This window comes from Trichosurus vulpecula, chromosome 3, assembly GCF_011100635.1.
Source record: "Trichosurus vulpecula isolate mTriVul1 chromosome 3, mTriVul1.pri, whole genome shotgun sequence".
NCBI lineage: Eukaryota > Metazoa > Chordata > Mammalia > Diprotodontia > Phalangeridae > Trichosurus > Trichosurus vulpecula.
The window spans coordinates 314,974,649-314,997,525 of record NC_050575.1 but is presented as its reverse complement, the minus strand read 5'-3'; the positions used below and the strand labels follow the sequence as shown (position 1 = coordinate 314,997,525).

At 39.4% G+C, this 22,877-nt stretch overlaps 1 protein-coding gene across 1 annotated transcript in view; it reads left to right on the top strand.

Annotated features, from left to right (window-relative positions):
- Positions 1-22,877, top strand: part of TGFA (transforming growth factor alpha) — a 130,503-nt gene that overhangs the window by 47,029 nt on the left and 60,597 nt on the right. The window contains exon 2 of the mRNA XM_036750869.1: positions 3,631-3,684. Coding sequence (XP_036606764.1) covers positions 3,631-3,684 — 54 coding nt within the window. The remainder of the gene's footprint in view (positions 1-3,630; positions 3,685-22,877) is intronic.

Genomic DNA, 22,877 nt, shown 5'->3' with positions numbered 1-22,877 from the left:
AGTTTTAAATTTCTCCCCTCCCCAAGATGGCATGCAATCTGATATAGGCTATACATGTATAATTATATTAAACATATTTCCACATTGGACTAGATAATTTTTAAAATCTCCTTTCCAGTTTTAAATCCTATCATAGTATAAAATCTCCTCATATCCTGGATATTCTGGGGAGTTCATCTATTCGTTCATTCGCAAAACATTTATTAAAGGCCTTACTGCATGCAGAGCACTGTGCTGCTTCTTGGTGGGAGCAAATACAAAGCTTAGGCAAGACAAGCTCCCAAACCTATGGTCCGGAAGAGGGCTAAGACACAAACACAAATAACATTAGTATGATCTCATCCTGGATGAGAGGATTCTACATTTTATTGTGGTTTGTTAATTTGCTATATTGGGCCTGTGTTTTGGGATCTGTTGCTCACGTGGGTACACACCTGCCACCATTTTCTCACTTGGTCTTGAAGTGAGATCTCCTTACCAGAGAACTCACTTTGTCTGGTGGTGGTAAATCACCTAGGAGGGGAGGGAGGCAAGCTCATAAGCAAAGCCGAGGAAGTCTAAGGCAAAGTGGTTTTCATTAAGGAAATTGATGCCACATGCTTAGGCCCCTACTCTCTTCTTGTTCCTACGTCTCACTCTGGAAGGCACAATAGGCAGGGGTGGTCTTCTTCCCCAGCCTTGCGTCTCCCCCTGAGTCTGTGTTCTTAGCTGAGGCCAGACTCCCGAAGGGAGTTCAGCAGACATGGCTCACGAATGAGGCTTTCAGAGTCATTAAGTGGCTGCTTTTCTATGGGAATGCTAGGAAATAGCCTTCTTATATTGTTCGCATTATGAATAATAACCCAGTGCCTTTCATCTGTAGGACTGAATGGTTTTACAAACATTAATTAATTCCTGGGGCACCTTTATGAGTTAGGCAGCTATTATTATCCCCATCTTTAGAGATGAAGAAACAGAAGGGGTAAAGTAACTTGCCTTCAGGCCAGGGACCTAAACCATGATGAAATCTACCAGAGTGCCCAACTTGTTCCTAGCTTCTTGACCCCGCAACATTTCTATATTACATCACTCCAGCCTGCGAGTATAATTTCTCATATTGATTTATTTCTTATATTGGCATCTCTTACATTCTCTCGCTCTTGACTTCTCTCTTTCTTGACTTAAAAAAAATTGCCTTCACTGAACCAAGGAACTCCTCTTTGTTTTATTCACATTGATACAGAATATGGGGAGAAAGAGTTGAGGTGGGAGTTGGTTATTCTTTTGTGCTGAGAGAAACTATGAATAGGCCAATTAGAATCACTCAAGGGAGGTATGCCAAGCATTCCACTGTTAGGCTGTATCTTCTTTTGACATAATTATGGGTCATAGTCTGGCTTTCCTCCAGGGTGATTTGTGGAGGTGCCAGCAAATGTCAAAACATGAACACTTCCTCCAATTGACAGCCCTAAACCATTAAGAGATTTCCCAGATCTGGGGAAGAATGTCCTGCTTTTAACCATTTGTGCTCAGATTACAAAAATAGCTCTTTCAGAGCTGCCCTATCTGGTTAGGTTCTGAGAGTCGTGGCCAAAATTAGGTGTCTGACTGGCACAAGCAGAGTATGTTTAGACAGCAAGAGGGAACTGCATGATCAGAATGAATCCTTGCAATGCTCAACATGTACACAATTAGCTCATTTTGCTTATTTTGCAAGCATCTGGTTTGGGAGTTTGGAGGCTCTGCAGGTGACTGAGTTTAACTACCCACAGAGCTGGTTCAGATGTCACTCTAATGCCTCCTGTTAGAAATATCTGCAGTTTGCTCTTTGCTGTGTTTGTCATTTCATAAAAGGAAGGGCACATTGTGAGCATGACTGCCTAATTGAGGCTATCCCTACAAGTTAAGTTTTTTTCTCCTGTATCCAGGTTAGAGAAGGAGGGTCTCTTGAATATGAAATGAAATATGAAAAGTTTTTATTTTAATTAAAATTAGAAGAACACTTCAAATTCATCAGTTGAACTTATTGTTTTAACTAATATACAACTCAGACTTTTTGCAATATCGTTATTAATATTAATCATCTACCAAACTCTTCCTCTGATGCCTGATTGTGGTATAGAGATGATCTGGGGTCTTCCAAGGTAATGGCCATGGAGCATATGCTTTGGTAGTGCCTACCAATTCAGGAAAGCTTCAAGTACAGACCTATAGTGAAGGCCAGACTATATGACTGACTTGCAGAGATTAGCCTGGCTAAATTCAGAAAGGCTCACCACCAGGTGGAACACAAGGTGGTAAGCTTCCTGCCCTAGCAACTCTAAAAGACCAAACTATAGAGAGTTTCTGATCTGCCTGAGTGGAAGGATGAGGGGCTCATAGACTTGGAGCTAGAGAAAACCTTAAAGGTCATCTATTCCAATGCCCTTGTTTGACAAATCAAATCAACAGGTATTTATGTTAAGCCTTTACTATGTTCCAGGAACAGGGGCAGCAAGGTGGTGCAGTGGCTACAGTGGTAGGCTTAGAGTCAGGAGGACCTGAGTTCAAATGTGACCTCAGAAACTTACTAGCTGTGTGATCCTAGGCAAGTTACTTAATCCTGTTTGCCTCAGTTTCCTCATCTGTAAAATGAGCTGGAGAAGGAAATGGCAAACTACTTTGCCAAGTATTTTGGCAAGTATTTTTGCCAAGAAAACCCCAAATGGGGTCACACAGAGTTGGACACAACTGAAAAATTACTGAACAATAGACCAAATATTTGTTGTCTCAGGACTGACTCATCACCTGGTTGACTACAAGTTCATTAGTTGTACAGCCATATTAATCTATACAGACATTTCATCAGAGGAGTTTCAATCTACCTCAGCGTAAGGAGCACCCACACCAACAAAATCACAGATCCTTGACATATCAATGATAACTAACAGTAATTTATAGGAATAATAATTATCTAGCACTTTAAGTTTTACAAAGTGCTTTTCCCATGACAACCCTGTCAGGGAGAAAAGGGCATATCTCCATTTTACAGATTTAAAAAAAAACTTCTCAGGATAACAATAGAGTGAAGACAAGTCCAAATCTTCTCAGTCTTTACTCCAGGGTTCATTCCATTGAGCCATAATGATGATGATAATTACAGCTCACAACAGTATGGGAATAATGATAACAGTTGAAATCTTTTAAAAGACCTTAAAAGACCAAAGCACTTTGGATATCAAGTTTTTACTCATTTGTTTCTAGGCAGCTAGGTGGTGCAGTGTATAGAGCGCTGGGCCTGGAGTCCAGAAGACCTGAGTTCAAATATGACTGTAGATTAGCTGCATAACCCTGGGCAAGTCACTTAACCTCAGTTTGTTTCAGTTTCCTTATCCATAACAAGGAGATAAAAATAGTACCTACCTCCCAGGATTGTTCCAACAATCGAATGGGCTAGTATTTGTAAAGTACTTTGCAAACCTTAAAAGCACTATATAAATGCTCGCTTTTTTTAGTTATCCCCCCCACAACTTCCTAAAACTATCCAATATTTGCCATTTGAAAAGCTTGTTTCTGAAAACTTTGTCCTTTAAGATTGTTATATTTTGTTTAGTTTGCTTACTTGACCTTGTTTTGAGTTGCTGGCTTACCTTTTCTTTCTTATCTCTGTAGGTATTTTATTAGCTGTGTGCCAGGCTTTGGAGAATACAACATCTGCCTTGAGCGGTGAGTTGTTAAATCTTCTGTATTAAGTTCATTTATTTCATGGAGGTAATGAAAAGGAAAACTTTCCCTACAAACTAACTCAGATCTGAACTCTGAATACCGCACAGCTTCTTCCTAGGATAAATTTCCCCCTTCCCTTCTCAAGTTCAATGGTTGTTCTCTAAGCTGTCCTATGCTCTGATTTAACTATGTTAGTATCTCAAAAATGCTTTATTTCATTAGTCTCTCCCACCGTCAATGTAGATTACAACCTCAATTTCTTTGTAGGTGGTCTTTATGAGTGTCATTTGGTGAATAAAAAAATTTCCTTTTTCTTACAGCCAACCTTCTGGTGATATACCTCTCTGTATTCAGCAAGGCTGGTCCTTCAAAGACAGATTCACATTTTTTTTTTACTGAGCATATACAATTAGGTCCCAATTAGTATGAGTAAGGAATCTTGTGAGGTGATTGCGGTATCGAGATTAGAATAATTTGAAGTTATATGTAAAATATGATCATTGGTTCCAGCACAATGGAAATATGCCATGTAAATTCAAATAATAGGACTTTTTCAAGGGATTCCTTATTCATACCAATATAAATAAGACAATACTAATATAAGACCTAGCTGTATGCCCTAACTCTTGGTGACATACCAGAGGAGGACTTTAGTGGAGGGATTGTCCTAGATTCTTGGGAATTAAAAAAATTTTAGTTATCTTCTTGAAGTTCCATTACCAGAGAGAGTACTCTCTACCCATCTCCCTCTTTTATCATTTCTTATGTAGTTAGAGAGTTGATATTGGGGATGAGGGGAGGAAGACAGGTCCATGCCAGAAAAACTCTGCTTTAAGAATAATTTAATTCAATCCAACTAGCACTTATTAAGGGCATACTATGCATAAGGCAGGGCAGCTCAGTGGATAGAGTTCTGGACCTGGAGTCAGGAAGACGCATCTAGCTGTGTGACCTCGGGCAAGTCACTTAACTAACCCTGTTTACCTCAGTTTCTTCATCTGCCAAATGAACTGGAGAAGAAAATGGCAGACCCTTCCAGTATCTTTGCCAAGAAAATCCCAAATGGGGTCATGAAGAGTTGGACATGAACTAAGCAATGCTCAAAAGTATACATCATCTTGTGTTCCTCAGCTCCTAAAAATTCCTTCTAAGCTATATAATGATCTTTCTGGCCATCATCTTGTTCAAGGACTCCTAGAGTATTAAAATCCTAGGACCCTTATTTAACATTTGAAGGAAGGTAGTCTCAGGACAAATAAAAGGAAGGGCAGCACTACCTTACCCACAGGGTAGTAAAAGAGACATGAGTGGAAAATGGAAATTGGGTCAAGGTAAATTTAGGTAAATTACTCAATGATAAATCCTTGACTTGCCTTTGGTAATTAGTGATGAATATTTAGAGTTCAGGGTACAACCCTGAACTGAGGATGACGTCATGGAAAGTATATCATATAATCTGCTATTATCCAATAGAGAGGTCAAAACTTCCTTAACAATAAGAACTTCCCCCAAATAGAAAGGGCTGCCAAAAGAGGGAGGGAGTTCCACATCGCTGGAGATTTACTAGGGGAGGTCAGATGACTACTTGTCAGAAATGTTGTAGAGCAGATTCCATTTTGGGTAGTGATTAAAGACTAAGTAACATCTTTTTCAATTTTGTCATCCGGGGTGGCATGTCTTATAATACACTTTCAAAACCTCCATGCTTCTAGGATTCCTTCCCTTCCCTCCAGTTTTCCTGTTAAGGTGACAGCTGTTCTTTCTGCCTGTCATTCAGCTTAGGCCTCACAAAGAAGGCATGGGTGCAGCTGGAGTCATCTTCATCAACAAACACTTACTGAGTACTTGCTAAATTGTTATTTAGTAGTTTTCAGTTATGTATGACTCTTTGTGACCCTATTTGGGGTTTTCTTGGCAAAGATACTGGAGTAGTTCACCATTTCCTTCTCCAACTCATTTTACAGATGAGGAAACTGAGGCAAACAGGGTTAAGTGACTTGCCCAGGGTCACACAGCTAGTACTTGCTAGGTACTGAAAAGGTGAAAAAAAGAGGGCTCTGACTCGGGAGTCAGGAAGCTTGAGGTTTAGCCCCAGCTCTAGCTCTAATTCATTGTATAGCTTCAGTTGAGCAATTTAACTTCTCTGGAAATTTCTTTGTCCATTAGGAGTTAGACTAGATGATTTCCAAGGGCCCATCCAACTCTAAAATTTGGCGATACTAAGTGCTAGACTCCAGAGGTACAAATAGATTTCAGCCATAACTCCTTCCCTCAAGTGTTCTGCAGCCTACCTGGGGAGACAGGCCATGTTTCCAAAAAGATAAACAATAACAGTGTAAAATACACTTGAAGGTAATGGGGCATAAGGGAACTGACACCTAGATTTGGAGTACAAGGACCTGAGTTTGAATCCTGGTTTTGCTCCTTAGCTGCCTGTGTGGCCCTAGGCAAGTCGCTTCCCTTCTCTGGGCCTTCCCTCCAAGATTATCATCATTTTATCCTATCCATATCTTATTTGTATACAGTTGTTTGTTTTGGGGTTGTCTCCCCTATTAGATTGTAAACTCCTTGAGGGCAAGGATTGTCTTTTGACATTCTGTTTACAGCACAGTGCCTGGCACCTGGAAGGTGCCCAGTAAATGCTTACTAATTTGCCTTGCCTCAACTCTGGGTCCCAGTTTCCTCACTCCATCCCATGAGGGATGTGGGCCAGGTGGTTTCTATGGCTTCTTCCAGGTGCTGATGTATATAGATGATAAAATGATGCAGGAGAAGAAACAAGGTCATGGGGTTTAGTACATAAAGTCGTTTCTGGGCTTGTATGTGAGGGTTTTTTGGGGGGTGGGAGAGGGGCTGCTAATTTTTAAGGATCATGGGATCATCAATTGAGAGCTAAAAGGAATCTTAGATATCATTGAATTCAACCCTCTTATTTTACAGTTGAGGAAATTGAGGCCCAGAGAGATTCAGTCACTTATTTAAGGTACCTAGAGTAGAAAATGATAATCAATGCTTGAGTCTAGGTTCTTTGACTAAATCTACCATACCAATATGGAGGGAAACACCACCTTGAGGATGGGGTGGGGGATGCAACACCCAAGAACATCAAGTGATCCCTCCCTACTATGTATTGTTCCCTATCTCTTAAAAGGCACATTTTTATGTAGCTTGGGAGGGACAGAATGCACTGTGATTACAAAGATGTTGGGCTGATGCTTGCCTAAGCCTCAGGAACATTACATAGCTCGCAGGCTGCTGGGCTGGTTCTCATATTTTAATAAGCCTAAGTGTAATGATTGAGAGGGGGTGTGGTCAGGGGCCTAGGAGATGACACTCCACTCTGCCCCGTGGTGTGCTCCGTGCTCTGGGCAGAGGTCTTTCAAGCAAAGTGTCCCTTCTCACACCCCTGCAAAATCCAGTGATACGCAATTGCGTCTGGGGAGCTCTTAGGAGGGTCGATTAATTTACCACAAGCTTTTTAGTTTTTCTTTTTAAAAAAAAGCAGCTGCTGACAGGAGCCAAAGAAATTACTGAGTGTGATTCTTCATTGACATTTCGATTTTTAATTATCTTGGTGGTGGTGGAGGAGATGGGAACCAGATCTGTGGTGGGACCTGAGGAAGTCAATTGAGTTTGTTAAAAGGAGAACAGGAATCAGGAAAAACCTCTTTGGAGGTTGTTCTTGTTTGGAAATTAGGAGAATATGGGTCAGCCAGACAGCCAGCAAGACCTCTGTTTATTGGGCATCTTGCTCAACAAAAGCTTTTTAGAACCATGAGGCTCTTCCCCATTCCATTGTCTGGGGACAAAGAAATGAGCTGAAGTCATTCTAAAATTAGAAGACTCACGTGCCCTACCCAGGTACATGGTTCACCTGCTCCAAATCTGGGAATAAAGCACAATATGCAAGAAACTTGGCAGGCTGCATCTGGAGGATGAAACTACTTTTTAAAAAAAGCATTAGGGGGCTGAGCAAGGTAGGCAGTGGAAAAGGGCTGCCTAGAGAAAAGGGAAGTTTCTGAAATCTCTATTTCAATTAATAAAAGGAATATTTTCCTTACATTTTATCATAATGGAAGAATAAGTTTTAGCTGCATGTGTGGTAAGTGCCTTTTGATATAACCATAGAATTTCAGGAAGAGAAGGAACTTTAGGGACATTTAGTCCAGCCCTCTGATTTTACAGAGAGGAAAACAAAACCTCAAAGAGGAGAAGGTTTAATTAGGAACAAGTGAGTAAGGAGTAAGTCAAGATTCAAACCCAGGAGTTCTGATTCCAAATTCAATGTTCTTTCTATGTTGCTGGTGACAGATCAACTGCTCTTTGCAAGAAAAAAGGTGCTTTGTAGTGGAAAACAAAAACAAACACACACTGGCCTGGGACTTAGGACAGCTATATGTGAATTTAGGTTCCTTGGGATTTAATTTCCTTATCCAGAAAATAAAGGGGTTAGATTAGCTGATCACTCAATAAACAATTAATAAATGTTCACTTTACATACCTACTATGTGTCTGACACTGTTCTAGGTGCTACTACCAAGTCAAAAATAAGGCAGTGATTCTTCAAGGAGTTGATATACTATTGCGGGAAACAGCACATGCCCATAATAAATAAATATGAAATATAGTTGGTGGGTACCCACTAGCAACTGGGTAGATCTACAAGGTTCCCCCCTCCCTATCTCTAATATTCTATAATTCAAAATAAATTTCAGTTATGATTCAAAAACTCATTGTAGTCAACCCAAAACAGAAGCAGCAAGGGCCAGAAGGGTCCCATATGTTTCTTTTTCTCCAAACTCATGAATCCTTTCAGTCTTAAGACTCCCATACTTTATATTTGGGGAATCTCATAGGCACAGATAAGAGGAAGGTCTTATAAAAGGGTCACAAGCTACATAATAATAATCATAATTATAGCTTACCTTTCTATTAATAGCACTTTGCAAAACATTTTATATACAGTTTTATTTGATCTTTACAATAACCCCGTGAAATAAGTGCTATTTTAGCTCTACTTTATGGATGATGCTTAAGACACAGAGAACTCAAGAGACTTGCTGGAGTCATTGTCTTACAGTCCATATTAACTTGGGCCAATAGGGGAGAATTTTCTGGGTTTTTTTTTTTGTTTGCACAATTTTCTACTAGTTTTGCACATTATAGGTAGGTCCTAAAAGAAATCAGTTTGGATCTTATGGAAATTAGACAGCAAGTTCACGCTTTAATATTTACTCTTTTGTTTGGTATTTACTCTTTTTTGTTTGTTTGGTTTTGGTTTTCCTAAAAAAAAAATCTGCATTTAAGATATCTTCATGTCCCCACTATACTAAGATGTATAGAGCTTCCTTGTAATAGTGATATTGGTAGCAGGAGAGGGGCTAGGTTTGAGGAAAAAAGACATAATATTAGTACATGTTACTAGATTAATTTTGCTTACATTTCATAGGACAAGTAGTTTTTAAATATTTAACAACAGCAATTTTATTTTCAAGGTTATATATTATAGTCTGGATGAAGAGAACAACCCATGTGCGACTGCTCTGGGTTTATTTATCTGGGAAGGGTCAGCATTATTAACTGTCTGAGTTGTCACATTAATTCAGGACAAAACTGTTTTGTTAACTGTATTACAATATAATTGGTTTCTTTTGTAATCCTATGTCTTTAACAGTATTCTGAGAAGAGGTCCATAGGCTTTACCAAACTGTTAAAAGAGGTCTGTGATACAAAAATAATGAAGAAACTTGATTTAGAACCTTCATTATCTTTATTCCTTGTGTAAGGATTGAGCTAAGCATAATAAGCATTCCTTTGTCAAGGGGAGGTAGTCAGTTTGTCATTTTGTCTTTCAAAGTCATCAAGACAAAAATTACCAGAGCTGAATAAATGTCTTATAGAAACCTTCTGACATAATCATATAATCTAAGACTGTGAAAGGAGCCTTAGAGGTCAGCTAAGTTAACTTCCTACCCCTAAATCTCTTCTTTGACATTTCTAACAGATTGTCATCTGGCTTTTGCTACAATACTTTCAGTGATGGAGAGTTTACTGCTGACAAGGCAGAGTGTTTCATTTTTGCACCACTCTATTAGAAATCCTTCCTTCTATTCACTTAAAATCTCTATAACTTCTGTCACTGATCCTAGTTTGGCCTTCTGGGTCCAGGTTGAATTAAGTCTGATCCCTCTTTCAGATGACATCTGTCTCTGTAAAAAGTGGGAGACAAAAAACAGATCTACCCCAAGCCTTCTCTTCTCTAAATTAGCCATTACCAGTTTCTTTGGTTCTTTGTGTGATGGGATTTCCTGACCCCTCTTAGTCTACCTCTGCTGAATCCTCTCTAGCATTATCACCATTCTTATTAAACTATAGCCTGCAGATCTCGGAACAGTAACCCAGATGTGGTCTGACCTGCACAAAAATATAACACATTATTACCACGTTTAATTTAGATATCGTATTTCTTTTTTAAAATTTTTATTTAATTTTTTTAAAAATACATTTATTTATTTTAGTTTTCAACATTCACTTTTATAAGATTTTGAGTTCCAAATTTTTTTCTCCTTCCCTCCCTCCCTTTCCCCCCAAGATGGTGTGCAATCTGATATAGGCTATATGTGTACAATCATATTAAACATATTTCCACATTAGTCATGTTGTGAAAAAAGAATCAGAACAAAAGGGGAAAACCACGAGAAAGAAAAGACAACCAAAAAAGTGAAAATAGTTTGCTTTGATCTGCATGCAGACTCCATAGTTCTTTCTCTGGATGTGCATAGCATTTTCCATTATGAGTCTTTTGGAATTTAGACACCCTATTTCTAATAATGCTGCCTAATATGATGCTAGCTCTTTTTTTTAGCCCCAGCCTAATCAGATTTGTGGCCTGTTCTGAGCTTATAGGCATCCAAACCCCTGGATCTTTTCATTTGAATTGCGGTTGGTCTGCATTCCACTGCTCCCACACCCCATTGTGCATTGCTGTGGATGATTTTTGGACCTTCTTGGCAAGAATTTACCTTTATTCTTATCCATCTTCATCATCTTGGTTTGGGCCCATTGTTTTAGTCTGTCAAGATCTTGTTGACTGCTAGTTCTGGTATGCATTATGTTAACTACCTCTCCCAGCTTTGTGCTCTCTATTGCCTGGAGGCAGAACATTGTAATGGAAAGAGGGCTGAACGTGGGGTCTGGCAAGATCTAGATTCAAATCTTGCCTCTGAGATTTAACTATCTGACTTTGTGTAAGGCAAGTCTCTTTACCTCTGGTGAGCCTCAGTTTCCTTTTCTTACAAAATGGGACTAATGATACCTGTAGTACTACCTCGTAGCAATCACAGGACTGTTGTGATGATGAAATGAAATAATGAATACAAAAGCTTTTAACCCTTATGGTGCTTTTTAAAATGTTAACTTTTATTTTTATTTAAAAATTTGATTGTGCCATTATGTTGTCAAGTCACTGATTGACACCACTGAGCATTGGTTTAGAGATGTCCATCAAAGGCTATGGAGGTTCATTGTTCAACACTGGTTGGTTAGCTTTTTTTCCTCTAGTTATGCTATAATGATAATAATAAAATAATGATAGCTGTCATTTATAAAACACCTATAAAGGTTTGCAAAGTGTTTACATTTTCTCATTGGATCCTCACTACAGTCCTGGGAGGTAGGGGTTGTCATAACTCCCATTTTACAGACGAGGAAACTAAGGTGGGCAGCAATGAAATGACATGCTCAGGATCACACAGCTAGTCGGTGTCAGAGGTCTTCAGGACTCTGATCTCAAGACCTGTATCCTATCCACCATGCCACCTACATGCCTCTAAGAATCCACCAAATTGTCATCTAACCATCTCCATCTTGTTGACAGATAGAACAAGAGGGATTAGCATTTCTATCTTGATTTATTCCGCTTTCTTTAAGGGAGAGCTATACTGAGGGGCATTGCGGTATTATGGATTTGGAGATAAGGATCTGTGTTTCCATTACATTTCTGCTATTTGGTGGTAGTAAAATAGAAGAGGAGCCTTAGACTGATAGCTCTCTTCCAGAATGTGAGGGACTGCCTTGTGATGAGGTTTTGTATTGACATATGGCCCGTGAGGTCAGAGCTTAAGTCAGAAGTTGGAATTTTTTTTTCTGAGGCAGATTTGACTGGTTCCATGACTCTCTTTCCCCACCCCCACCCCCCACCTTTACTCTTTTAAAAAAGGGTTTCATGCCCCTGCCTGCAAATGGCTGATTAGGTTGAGGATTTGCTTGATAACGTGTGTGTTTTCCAATGTGCAGAAAGTTCAGGGAGATCTCTAGAGCTATGAGAAAGATAAGCAAATGGCAAGGAGATCAAAGATCATAACTGACTTAAGGGGAGCTCACTTTGCTGCTCTGTGCCTCATTTTCACCTAGAGAATGAAGGGGTTGGTGTAGACAATCTCCAACATCCTTCCCAACCTTAAAACCACACGATCCTCTAAGTAACTGTAAGAGCAGATCATATTTTTATAACTCCTTAGGACTAGCAAAGTATTTCTGCCATAATGATATTATTCCCATTTTGTGAATGAGGAAACTGAGGCTCAGAGAAGTTTAAATGACATACTAAGCATTGCACATCGGGATGTTCAAAGTGTCAGAGCAGGTCTTCAAGCCTGAGTCTCCTGATTCCAAATCCAGATCTTTCCATTATACTATGCTGTCAGTACTTGATGACTTTACCAACAATATTGGATATACTATTGGGGGCAGCTAGGTGGCACAGTGAATAGAGTGCTGGGCCTGAAGTCAGGAAGAATTATCCACCTAAGTTCAAATCTGGTTTCAGACACTTATTAACTGTGTGATCCTGGGCAAGTCACTTTAGCATGTTTGCTTCGGTCTCCTCATCTATAGAGAAGGAAATGGCAGACCACTCCAGTCTCATTGCCAAGAAGACCCCAAATAGGGTCATGAAGAGTTGGGTATGACTGAACAATAACAAATACTTTCTTTTTAGGTGCTAAGAGAAAGCCTGTCCAGCCAGCTGCTGTAGTAGAAAGAATATTCCATTTAGTAGGTTCGAATACCTCCTCTAACTGTATGGCCTGGAGCAAGTCCCTTTCCCTTTCTGAGTTTCAGTTCTCTCTTCTCCATGATCTTCCAGTTCCTTTCTAGTCCTAACCACAGGATCCATGAAGGGACTCTGCTGAGAATCCATTCCAAGTCATGGGATCATAATATTGAGGACTAGTAGGGATCTTGGAGGTTACCTAGTCCATCTCCCCCATCTTAATAGGGTCCTATAGATAGTAAGAGACAGAGCTGGAACCCAGGTTTTCTGACTCCAAATTTAGCAATCTTTCTGCTGCACCTGGCTATCTCCAAAGCCATCTATTCTAACTCATCCCTGTGCAGAATCCCCAACAGTTGGTTATCCAGCCTTTGCTTGAATGTTTCAAGTGAGAGGAAGTCTCATTATCTACCAGAGGCAGCCTTTAATTTTTCAGACAGGTCTAATTGTTAGGAAGGTTGCCTGAAATTGGTCTCCCTTTACTTTGACTCTTTACTCCTATTTCTTCCCCCTTTAGCCAAGGAAGAAGGAGTCTAACCCTTCTCCCTGACATTCCTGACATTACTTGGAGATAGGCATCATGTATATTCCCCTTAAATCTTCTCTAGGCTAAACATTCCCAATTCTCAATTTTGTATATTTCCAAAACCAAATGAGATAACATCTAAAGTGCTTTGCAATTCTTACTATATAAACACTAGCAATTGTCATTATGATGTCCTCCCTATTTATAGGATTATCATGATCCACTTCTGTTAGATATATTCTGGTTCCCTAAGACCTGAGGTCCGGATTGAATAGAATACTTCCCCTACTCTCTACTTTCCTCTTTCCCGGACTCTTTGACCTGCTCAGAGCAAGAAGCAACTCTGACTAGAAGTCAGGAAAGTTAAAGCTGTTGGAACACTCTGAAAACTGCCAGTCTGTCACAGGCTTTAAAGAAATCCTGATACGTTGATATTTACTACAAGGTAAGGTCAAGTCAAGTAGGGGGCTGGAGATTGGGGGGGGGAGGTTTGCTAAAGGTAACTTAGATGTCATCTAGGATGGCTCTTGTTTTATAAATGAGAAAACTGAGCACAGTGGGCTTCACTGATGTGCTCAGAGTCACACCCATAGCTTGGGTAGGAGTTAGGAATTGAAACTAGTTGATCTGCCTCTTAAAACAAGTACTTTTTCCACTAAGGGAACCCCGAAAAAGACCACAGTCACTTTATTTTATTAGGTAACATAAAAATCTCTAGCTTGTAAAAGATGCATCAGCAGTGAGGAGGCAGTCCAATGAAGGGAAGGATTCTGGCCTCATAGTTAGGAGAGCAGCGCTTTAGTCCCGGTTCCACCACTGTGTGACCTTGAGCAAGTGATTTAACACCCCTGAGACTCCATTTCCTCCCCTGTAAAAGGAGGATGACACCTGATTATGTACTTCACAGAGCTGAGGTAAGGTGCAAAGTATTTTGTAGATTGTAAGTCATTAGATGCTGTCATTATTATCATTAAGCCCACATCTCTTAAATGTTGGTCCAGTTAACCTTTGTTTTTATTGCTTGATACTTAACAATAAAGGCATAAATGATCTGAAAAGAATCAGTAATTTGAACATTTGGTCCCTTGGGGTTTCCATGGAGAAGATGTCCTTAACTCTTGGCTTTTCCAAGCCCCAGCCCAGCAGGACAAACCTGTGAGTGGTTATAACCATTATTAAGCCAAGGCTGGAAGTTAGGGATTTTTTTTTTTATTATGCTTTTCTTTTTCTTTCAACTGAGATTATATCTTAAGGGCTTCCTCAGCAAGGGTGAAAAGGAAGCTGAGTTCTAATGAAGCTGTGTTTGGCACCTTCCACTGAGAACCAAAACCAAAGGTTGCTTCATCTGAGATAACAGCACTTCCTCTGTGCCCTGAACATTTCTCTGAAACTCGAGCCTGGTAGTGTTGAGGAATAGATGAAGAGAGCTTTACCTGAATTTCCAAGATTCATGGGATCTCAGGAAAAAAAAAAACTTTATAATAGTTAGACTTGTCCAAAAGCTAAGTGGGCTGCTTCAGGAGGCAATAAGCATATATAGTCTCAGAATCAGAAGGGGAAGAAATTGAGTCCTATCTTTACCTGAATAAGAATGCCCTCTAAGCGTAGCAAATAGTCATGTAGACGTTTCTTCCTGGGGCAGAATCGCACCATTTGAGAGTTGGAAAGAACTTCAGTGGCCAGCTAGTCTAACCTATACCCCAAAGGAGTCCCCACTGTAATATCAATCAAACAACTAAATATTAAGTGCCCACGCCATGCCTGGACCTGGGGGTTCAAGCACAACCTGGTGAAGAGCTTCTATTCTAATAGGAGAGACAACAAGTACATATACAGCAAAAATGAAAGTACATACATATGTAGAGAAAGTAGTTAAATACGAGTTAAGGTAGGGCATTAGTAGTTGGAGAGATCAGGAAAGGCTTTGTGCAGAGTTTGGTGCCTAAGATGCCTCTGAAAAGAAGAGGCTGTCCAGGAGGAAGAGATGAGAGTACATTCTAAGCATATGGGATGGCCAGTGCAAAGGTATTGAGTTGAGAAATTGAGTTTTATGTGCAGAGAGCAATAAAGAATAATAAATAGTATAAATAATAGAGAATAATAAATTATAATCCAGCCTCTGCTTGAAGACCCCCAATGAGGGCAAGCCCACCAGCTTTTGAAGCGACCCATTGCACTTCATAAAAGAGGCACACTGTCACCCAGACTTAGAGTCAGCAATGCTTGACTTTAAACCTTCCTCAGATGCTACCTGTGTGACCCTCAGCAGAGGGTCACACAGAAGACTCAGTTTACTGAGCTATAAAAAAATGGTAGAAGGTTAGAGTTAGTGGCTTCCCTTCTGGTTTCAAATCTGTGATTCTGTAATTGCTAGGATGGTTTTTCCCCCTCATGTCAAGCCTAAATGTGCCTCTTTGCAACTTTCGCCCATCGTTCCTAGTTCTTCACTCTGGCATCTAGCAAAATGTGTCTAAAGAGTCTTCACATTACAGTCCTTTATATTTGAAGATTGCTAAGTGCCTCCTATATCTTCTTTTTGAAGCTGATGGCACTGGGCCTGGAGTCAGGAAGATCTGAATTCAAATTCAGCCTCAGATGCTGACTAGCTGTTGTGACTCTGGGCAAGTTACTTAACCTCTGTTTGCCTCAGTTTCCTTGGTTGTAAAATGGGGATAATAACAGTTGTGAGGATAAAGTGAGATAATATTTGTAAAAAAAAAAAAAAGACACTTAGCACAGTGCCTAGAACACAGTAGACACTGTATGAATGCTTATTGCTTTCCTTTCTCTTCCCATCTACCAGAATGTACATGGAAAGAAAACCGTGCCTTGGCAAACTAGACCATAAATTCCAGGCATCTTATTTCTTTACAACCTTCCTTTTTTATTTCTTTGATACCAGAGTTTTTCAAATATGTTTGTGAGCTTTTGTAAGGGAGCTTCTGTTTAAGAGACTTCTTCATAGCACCTGATAGGATCTTTTGGAATCCCCCACACTGGATAGGGTCTCACCATATGTATACATTTATTGATACATTTTAGGTACTTCCCCGCAAAACACAAACAAATCCTTTACAAAGTATGTCCCCCAAGAAAACAGTTTATCGATTATTTGCAGAAAGAAGGAATGTGGTCTTTAGCTTTGACAATATGGCATTTGACTTGTAATTGACCAGAATTTTGTTGCCTCTTTGCAACTGACCAGAATTTTGTTGCTTTTTCTTTGTTGAAGCCCTTGTACATATTGTTTTCAGAGTTGTGCTTTCTTTACTCTTCATGAATTCATATCAGTCTTCCTGTACTTCTGATTTTTTTAATCTGTCCTTTGTTACAATGTAGCAACAATCAGTTACATTGATAATTTGTTTGGCCATTTCCCAATTCTTGGGCACATACTTTCTTTTTGCTACTATAAACAACTCTACCATGAAAGTTTTTGTATATATGTGTCTTTTCTTGATGTATGTAACTTCCTTTAGAGAACAATTTACATAATGACCACAGTATTATACAGGAAAATGATGATGAAAGAACTCAGAATTCTGTTCAATGCAGCATTCAGTCATAACTTCTAATGACTAATGGCTAGGCCTCTTATGTCTCATTGGAGAAATGATGAACTACATTTTCAGATACAGCCAATGTATTGATTTGTTTACTTGACTATATTTACCTGTTACAAGTGAAGGTTCTGTGGGGAGTGAGGGAATCACTGGAAAGCACAATGGTATAAAATAAAATGACATCCATAAAACATTTTAAAAGAAAAAAACAAAACCTCCATGGGATATAATCAGTCAACACAGATTTATCCAGTGCCGACTATGTACCAAACACTGTGCTGAATTTTGGGGATGCAAAGAAAAGGCATACATGATTACGCATGTATAACCTTTATCAGATTACTTACCTTCTCAGGGATGGAGGAAGGGAGGGGAGGGAGGGAGGCATAGAATTTGGAACTCAAAACTTTCTTTAATATTTAATGTTTTTATTTTTAGTTTTCAGCATTCATTTCCATAAGTTTTAAAATTTTTCCCCCTCTCCCCTCTTCCTCCCCAAGACGGCATGCTGGTATGTGCTCTACACATACATTCCTATTAAACACATTTTCACATTAGACATGTTGTATAGAAGAATTATAATGAATGGGAGAAGCCATGAGAAAGAAAACAAAACAAAAGAGAAGAGTCTTCTTCACTCTGCATTCCAACTCCATAGTTCTTTCTCTGGATATGGATGGCATTTCCGAATATCATGAGTCCTTTGGAAAGGTTTTAGGTCCTTGCATTGCTGAAAAGAGCTAAGTCTATCCAAACTGTTCATTGCACACTGTGGCTGTTACTATGTACGATGTTCTCCTGGTTCTGCTCACTTCACTCATCATCGTTCATATAAGTCTTTCCAGGTTTTTCTGAAGTCTGCCTGCTCATTTCTTATAGCACAATAATATTCCATTACATTCATATACCACGACTTGTTCAGCCATTCCCCAATTGGTGGACATCCCCTTGATTTCCAGTTCTTGGCCACCACATTTTTATGATCTCTTTGGGATACAGCCCTAGAAGTGGTATTGCTGGGTCAAAGGGCATGCACATTTTTATAGCCCTTTGGGCATAGTAAAGAGTTTACATTTTAAATGAGAAAGACAGCAGGTAAATAACAAGATTCATTGATGGAAGGCAATTAGAGAGGGAAAGGACCCTTGAAGGGATAGAATTGGAATTAGTCTTTCAGCAAGCCAGGGAACCAAGAGGCAGAGGTGAGGGGGTGGGGAAGCAGAGCACTCCCAGTGTGGGGGACCACCTGGAGAAAGGCAGAGACATGGCACATGACATGTCCTGTTCAAGGAACTGCAGGTCGGCCAGTATTGCCAAATCATAGATTGAGTGGAAGGGAGTGAAGTAGGAAAAGTAGGAGGAAAAGTGGGAAAAGATAAGAAAGGGCCAGGTTATGAAGAGAGCTGTAAGCATCAGACAGAAGAGTTCATATTTGATCCTAGAGGCAATAGTGAACATTGAGAGCTTGCTAAGCAGGAAGCTGATGTGGGCCAAACTGTGCTTTAGAAAAATCACCTAGGTAGTTGAGTGGAGAGAGGATGGATTGAAGTAGGGGGGAGATTTGAGGCAAGGAAACTGGTTAGAAGGCTATGGCAGTGGTCCAAGTGAGAAGTGAAGAGGACCTGAATGACAGTTATGGCTCTATGAGTGAAGAGAAGGGCAGAGGAGTGGAATCTATCTATCTATGCACAGATATATATATATATATATATATATATATATATATATATATATATATATATATGTGTGTGTGTGTGTGTGTGTGTGTGTGTGCGTATATGTTTACAAATATGTGTATATGTTTACACATATGTGTATGGACACGCATAGATGCATCTATATTGGTGTACATAAATAATGTGTACTATATATATATACACACACATGTATATTAGATATACCATGTGAGTATATGTGTGTATACATACATACATATATACACATATTTGTTGTTCTGTCACATCTGACTTTGTGACCCTATTTGGGGTTTTCTTGGCAAAGATAATGGAATGTCCTTCTCCACCTCATTATACAGATGGGGAAACTGAAGCTACTAGGGTTAAGTGACTTGTCCAGGGTCAATGTAAATGTCAGACTGGATTTGAACTCAAATCTCTTTGACTTGAAGCCTGGTATTCTATCCATTGCACCCTCTGGCTGCCACATATATACATACATATATGCACACATGCTACATACAGCATATGTACACACATATACATATGTATATACATATATAAATGCATACATATGTATGTATGTACATATGTGTGTGTGTGTGTGTATTCATTCTATAAAGGTAGAAACAACCAGATTTGGCACAGTGAATTAAATGCATTGGGTGAGTAAGAATAAGAATTTGAGACTGACAATGAGGCTGGGAGCCTGGGTGACCGGGAAAGACAGGGTACCCTTAAACAGTAACATGGAAGTTGGGAAGAGGGGAGGGTTTGGGGAGAAAGATCATGAGTTCTGTTTTGGACATGTTGAGTTTGAGATGCCAACAGGACTTCCCATTCTAAGTGACAAAAAGACAGTTGGTGATGGGTCACAGTGGCTCAGAACAAAGGCTAGGACTGAATTCATAGATCTGTGAAGTGTCGACCTAAGCGTATTGTCACAGACTCTCTGAGTTCAGGGGTATGTATGTACAGCAGGCTTCTAACTTGGTATAGAAGTTCATCTCATGTCTCTTTTTGGTTTCCTGACCTGAAGGTTGCAGCATGACTTCCCTACAGGATTGGGCAACTTCACACAGCCTTTGCTTCATTTCACCACTGAGGCTGATGCAGCAGGAAGCTTCTTAAAAGCCAGTGGCTTGCTAGAAGCATTAGTTCTTAGCACCAGAAGGGGGAAAATGAGGATATGTATTTATATACATATAAATACTCATCATATATAGAAAAAAGAGAATATAAATGTAAGTACCTTGAAAATAGGGATTGTTTTACATGTGTATATACATACATATATGCTTATATACACATATATGTATGTATATATGTATATATACATGTATGTATGTATATATATGGGGGAGGGAGGTAGAGGAAGGTTCTCTATTAGGAGTTCCTTTCACTGATGAAATCATACATCTTGTCCTCCCTCCCCTACCCCCCATAAAATAAAATAAACCATAATAGGCTGAGTTTTTAGATATTAGCTTGGATTGTAGAACTTTGTTGACGAGTTTCACTTTCGTACTCATCTACTAACAATCTATGACTTTGTTTTTTGGAGGACATGATTGTTTGATTCAATGCCATATTTTTAAATGTAGTATGTATCTACTGCATTTATAAACATTTAAGTGAAAGGTGGTACCTAACCTATATGCATACATGTCTTTCCATGAAGGTGAAGAGTAACACTTTATGTCTCATCATTTCAAATACTGGCAGTCCTCAACCTACATAACTAGGACCTGCCTTTTCCAGTCCCCCTCCCCTTGATGCTACTGCCTTTCTTTTGAGATATGCCCAGTGTGTTTTGTGTGTACATAGTCTTTTCATGTCATCTCCTCTATTAGAATGTAAGCTCCTTGAGGGCTAGAGGCATTTTTGCCATTCTTTGTTTTCTCAGTTCTTAGCACAGTGTGGGCACTTAATAAATGGCTGTTACTGACTAAGGAGGGATTATAGGCAAGAAGAACTGTTAGGAGACTATTACAGTATTCAAGCCTGGTGGTAAATAAAGGTCTATACTTAGTTAATGGCAAAACTAGGGTGGGTGACAGAAATTGGCTCAAGGTGAGAAGATACCAAGGGTTTTGATTTGCATCAGTACAGTATCTACAACAATAAATCAAGGGTCTTTCTTTTTTTAAAAGTATTGACCTCCTTAGTTTTTGTATCACCCTCATTCCTAAAGATTTCCCTATTCCTCCCCTCCTCAGAGAACTTACCCCTTGTAATAAAAGACCAAAAAGAAAGAGGGAAAAGGATAATTCTGTTACATTAATGTCTGAAAGCATATAAAATGTTCCACACCCATTGTCTACCATTTCTGCAAAGAAGGGATGAGAGGGAGATACATTTTCTTCTCACTTTTTGGGGGCCTAGCTTGATCATTACCCAGGATTCAGTTTGGTTTTTGAATCAAGGATTGTCTAAAGCCTCTGAGTAAATAATGTCATTCATTACCAGCACTGTCTACCCTGATTAGAAATGGTATGAAGCTATAATGTCTCAGAAAGAGCCCAGGAATCAGGACACTTGTGGTCCAATCCTGACTCTGCTGATCAATCTTGGCTCCGAGATCACATCAGCTGTTGTCCAGTCCTGGCTCTGAGGTCACACAAGTTGTGTGTCCTCAGCTAAGTCTCATCCCCTCTCTGGGCCTCAGTTATCTTGATGTAAAATGAAGAGACTGAATGAGATGATATCTAAGACGATCTTAGCTCGCTTTGTAATTCTCCAGGCTGTTTTTTTTTTCACCATAGCCCTCAGGTTCCCAGGGTATTACATAATTGGTAAATGTGGGTGCGTCTGTTGCAAATTTTGTCAAGTCAGTAGATTTTTGTTTACTTGTTTTGTAACTGGGCTTACTGTTGATAACTTGGGGCTCCAGCATCTCAGTTTTGCCTAGAACAAAAGACACAGGTTGAGACACCAAAGCCCCAAGCATCCAGGATTACCGTGGATGACAGCAATGCTCAAAGACAAAAAGCCTGGCATCATTGCTTGTGTAGAGGTCCTGGGACTCTCTGGGTGAACTTCCTGAAAGGGAAGAGTCTCATATTTCTACTACAGCCCCCCCTAAAGTTGTACATTTTTTAAAAAAATTAACATTTATTTTCTCTCACTACTACTCACAATTTAACAGAAAAATTAAAACTCTTGTGACAAATCTGCATCATCATTCAAAACAAATTCTAGCATTGGGCATGACCAAAAATGTAAGTGTACACCCTACAGTTCTTAGTTCATCACCACTTTGTCAGGAAGTGGTAGCATATTTCTTCATCGTCTTGTGGAATCATGGTTCATCATTGCATTGAACAGAATTTTAAGTCTTAGAGTTATTTGTCTTTACAAAATGTTGTATGAATCTATTCTCCTGGTTCTGCTCATTTTACTATGCATCAAGTCATATAAGCCTTCCTTTTCAAATTTGTCTAACCCTTTGGTCATTTCAGTCATTACATTCATATGACATAATTTGTCCAACCATTCATCAATTCATGGGCACCCCCATTAGTTTCTAGTTCTTTGCTATTACTGGAACAAAGAGCTGCTAGAAATATTTTTTATACATTAAAAAGTTCCTTTCCTCTTTGATTTCTTTGGGGCATAGACATAATAGTAGCATTACTAGGTCAAAGGGTATGAACAATTTAGATTCTTTTTAGACCACCTGTATTTACGATAGCAAAATCAGGATTATAGCCCTTCTTCCCTACTTACATAGAATTACATAGAATCCCAGAATCCTTAGAGCCTTAGAGATCATCTCCTCCAACCTTTACCTACAGCATGATCCAGTTTTCCCTACTAACTCCCCAAATAAACACTATGCAAAAACAAAAGAAGAAGGATACTGAAGGAGAGCACAGTAGGGTGAAAAGGAAACTGGAATGACAGGTTGCTTAAAAACCAAACAGCGCCCCCCCCCAAAAAAAGGAAAGGTGTGGTATTAAGAGCCTGCAATGTAAGCAGACTAAGTGAATGGATTGAGATGCAGGGAGATGAGGAGACAATCACCAGGTGCTGACTTTTCCCTTTAAGTAGGACAGAAAAAAAATAAGTGGAGAGTTGGAATTAGTAGGACCTGAGTTAGACTCCTGCCTGAGACACTTACGATGGACAATTTATTTAACCTCTTTTGCCTCAGTTTCCTCATCTATGAAATGGGAATAGTAATAGCACCTACCTCCTAAAGTTGTTGTGAGGATAAAATGAGACAATATTTGTGAAGTGCTTTGTAAACTTTAAAATGCTGTATAAATGCTATTAGCATTACACCTTTTTTAAATAGGATTTTAGAATTGGAAGGGATGATAGAGGTACCTTACTAGCTGTGTGGCCATGGGCCAGTCCCTTCAACTCTTTCA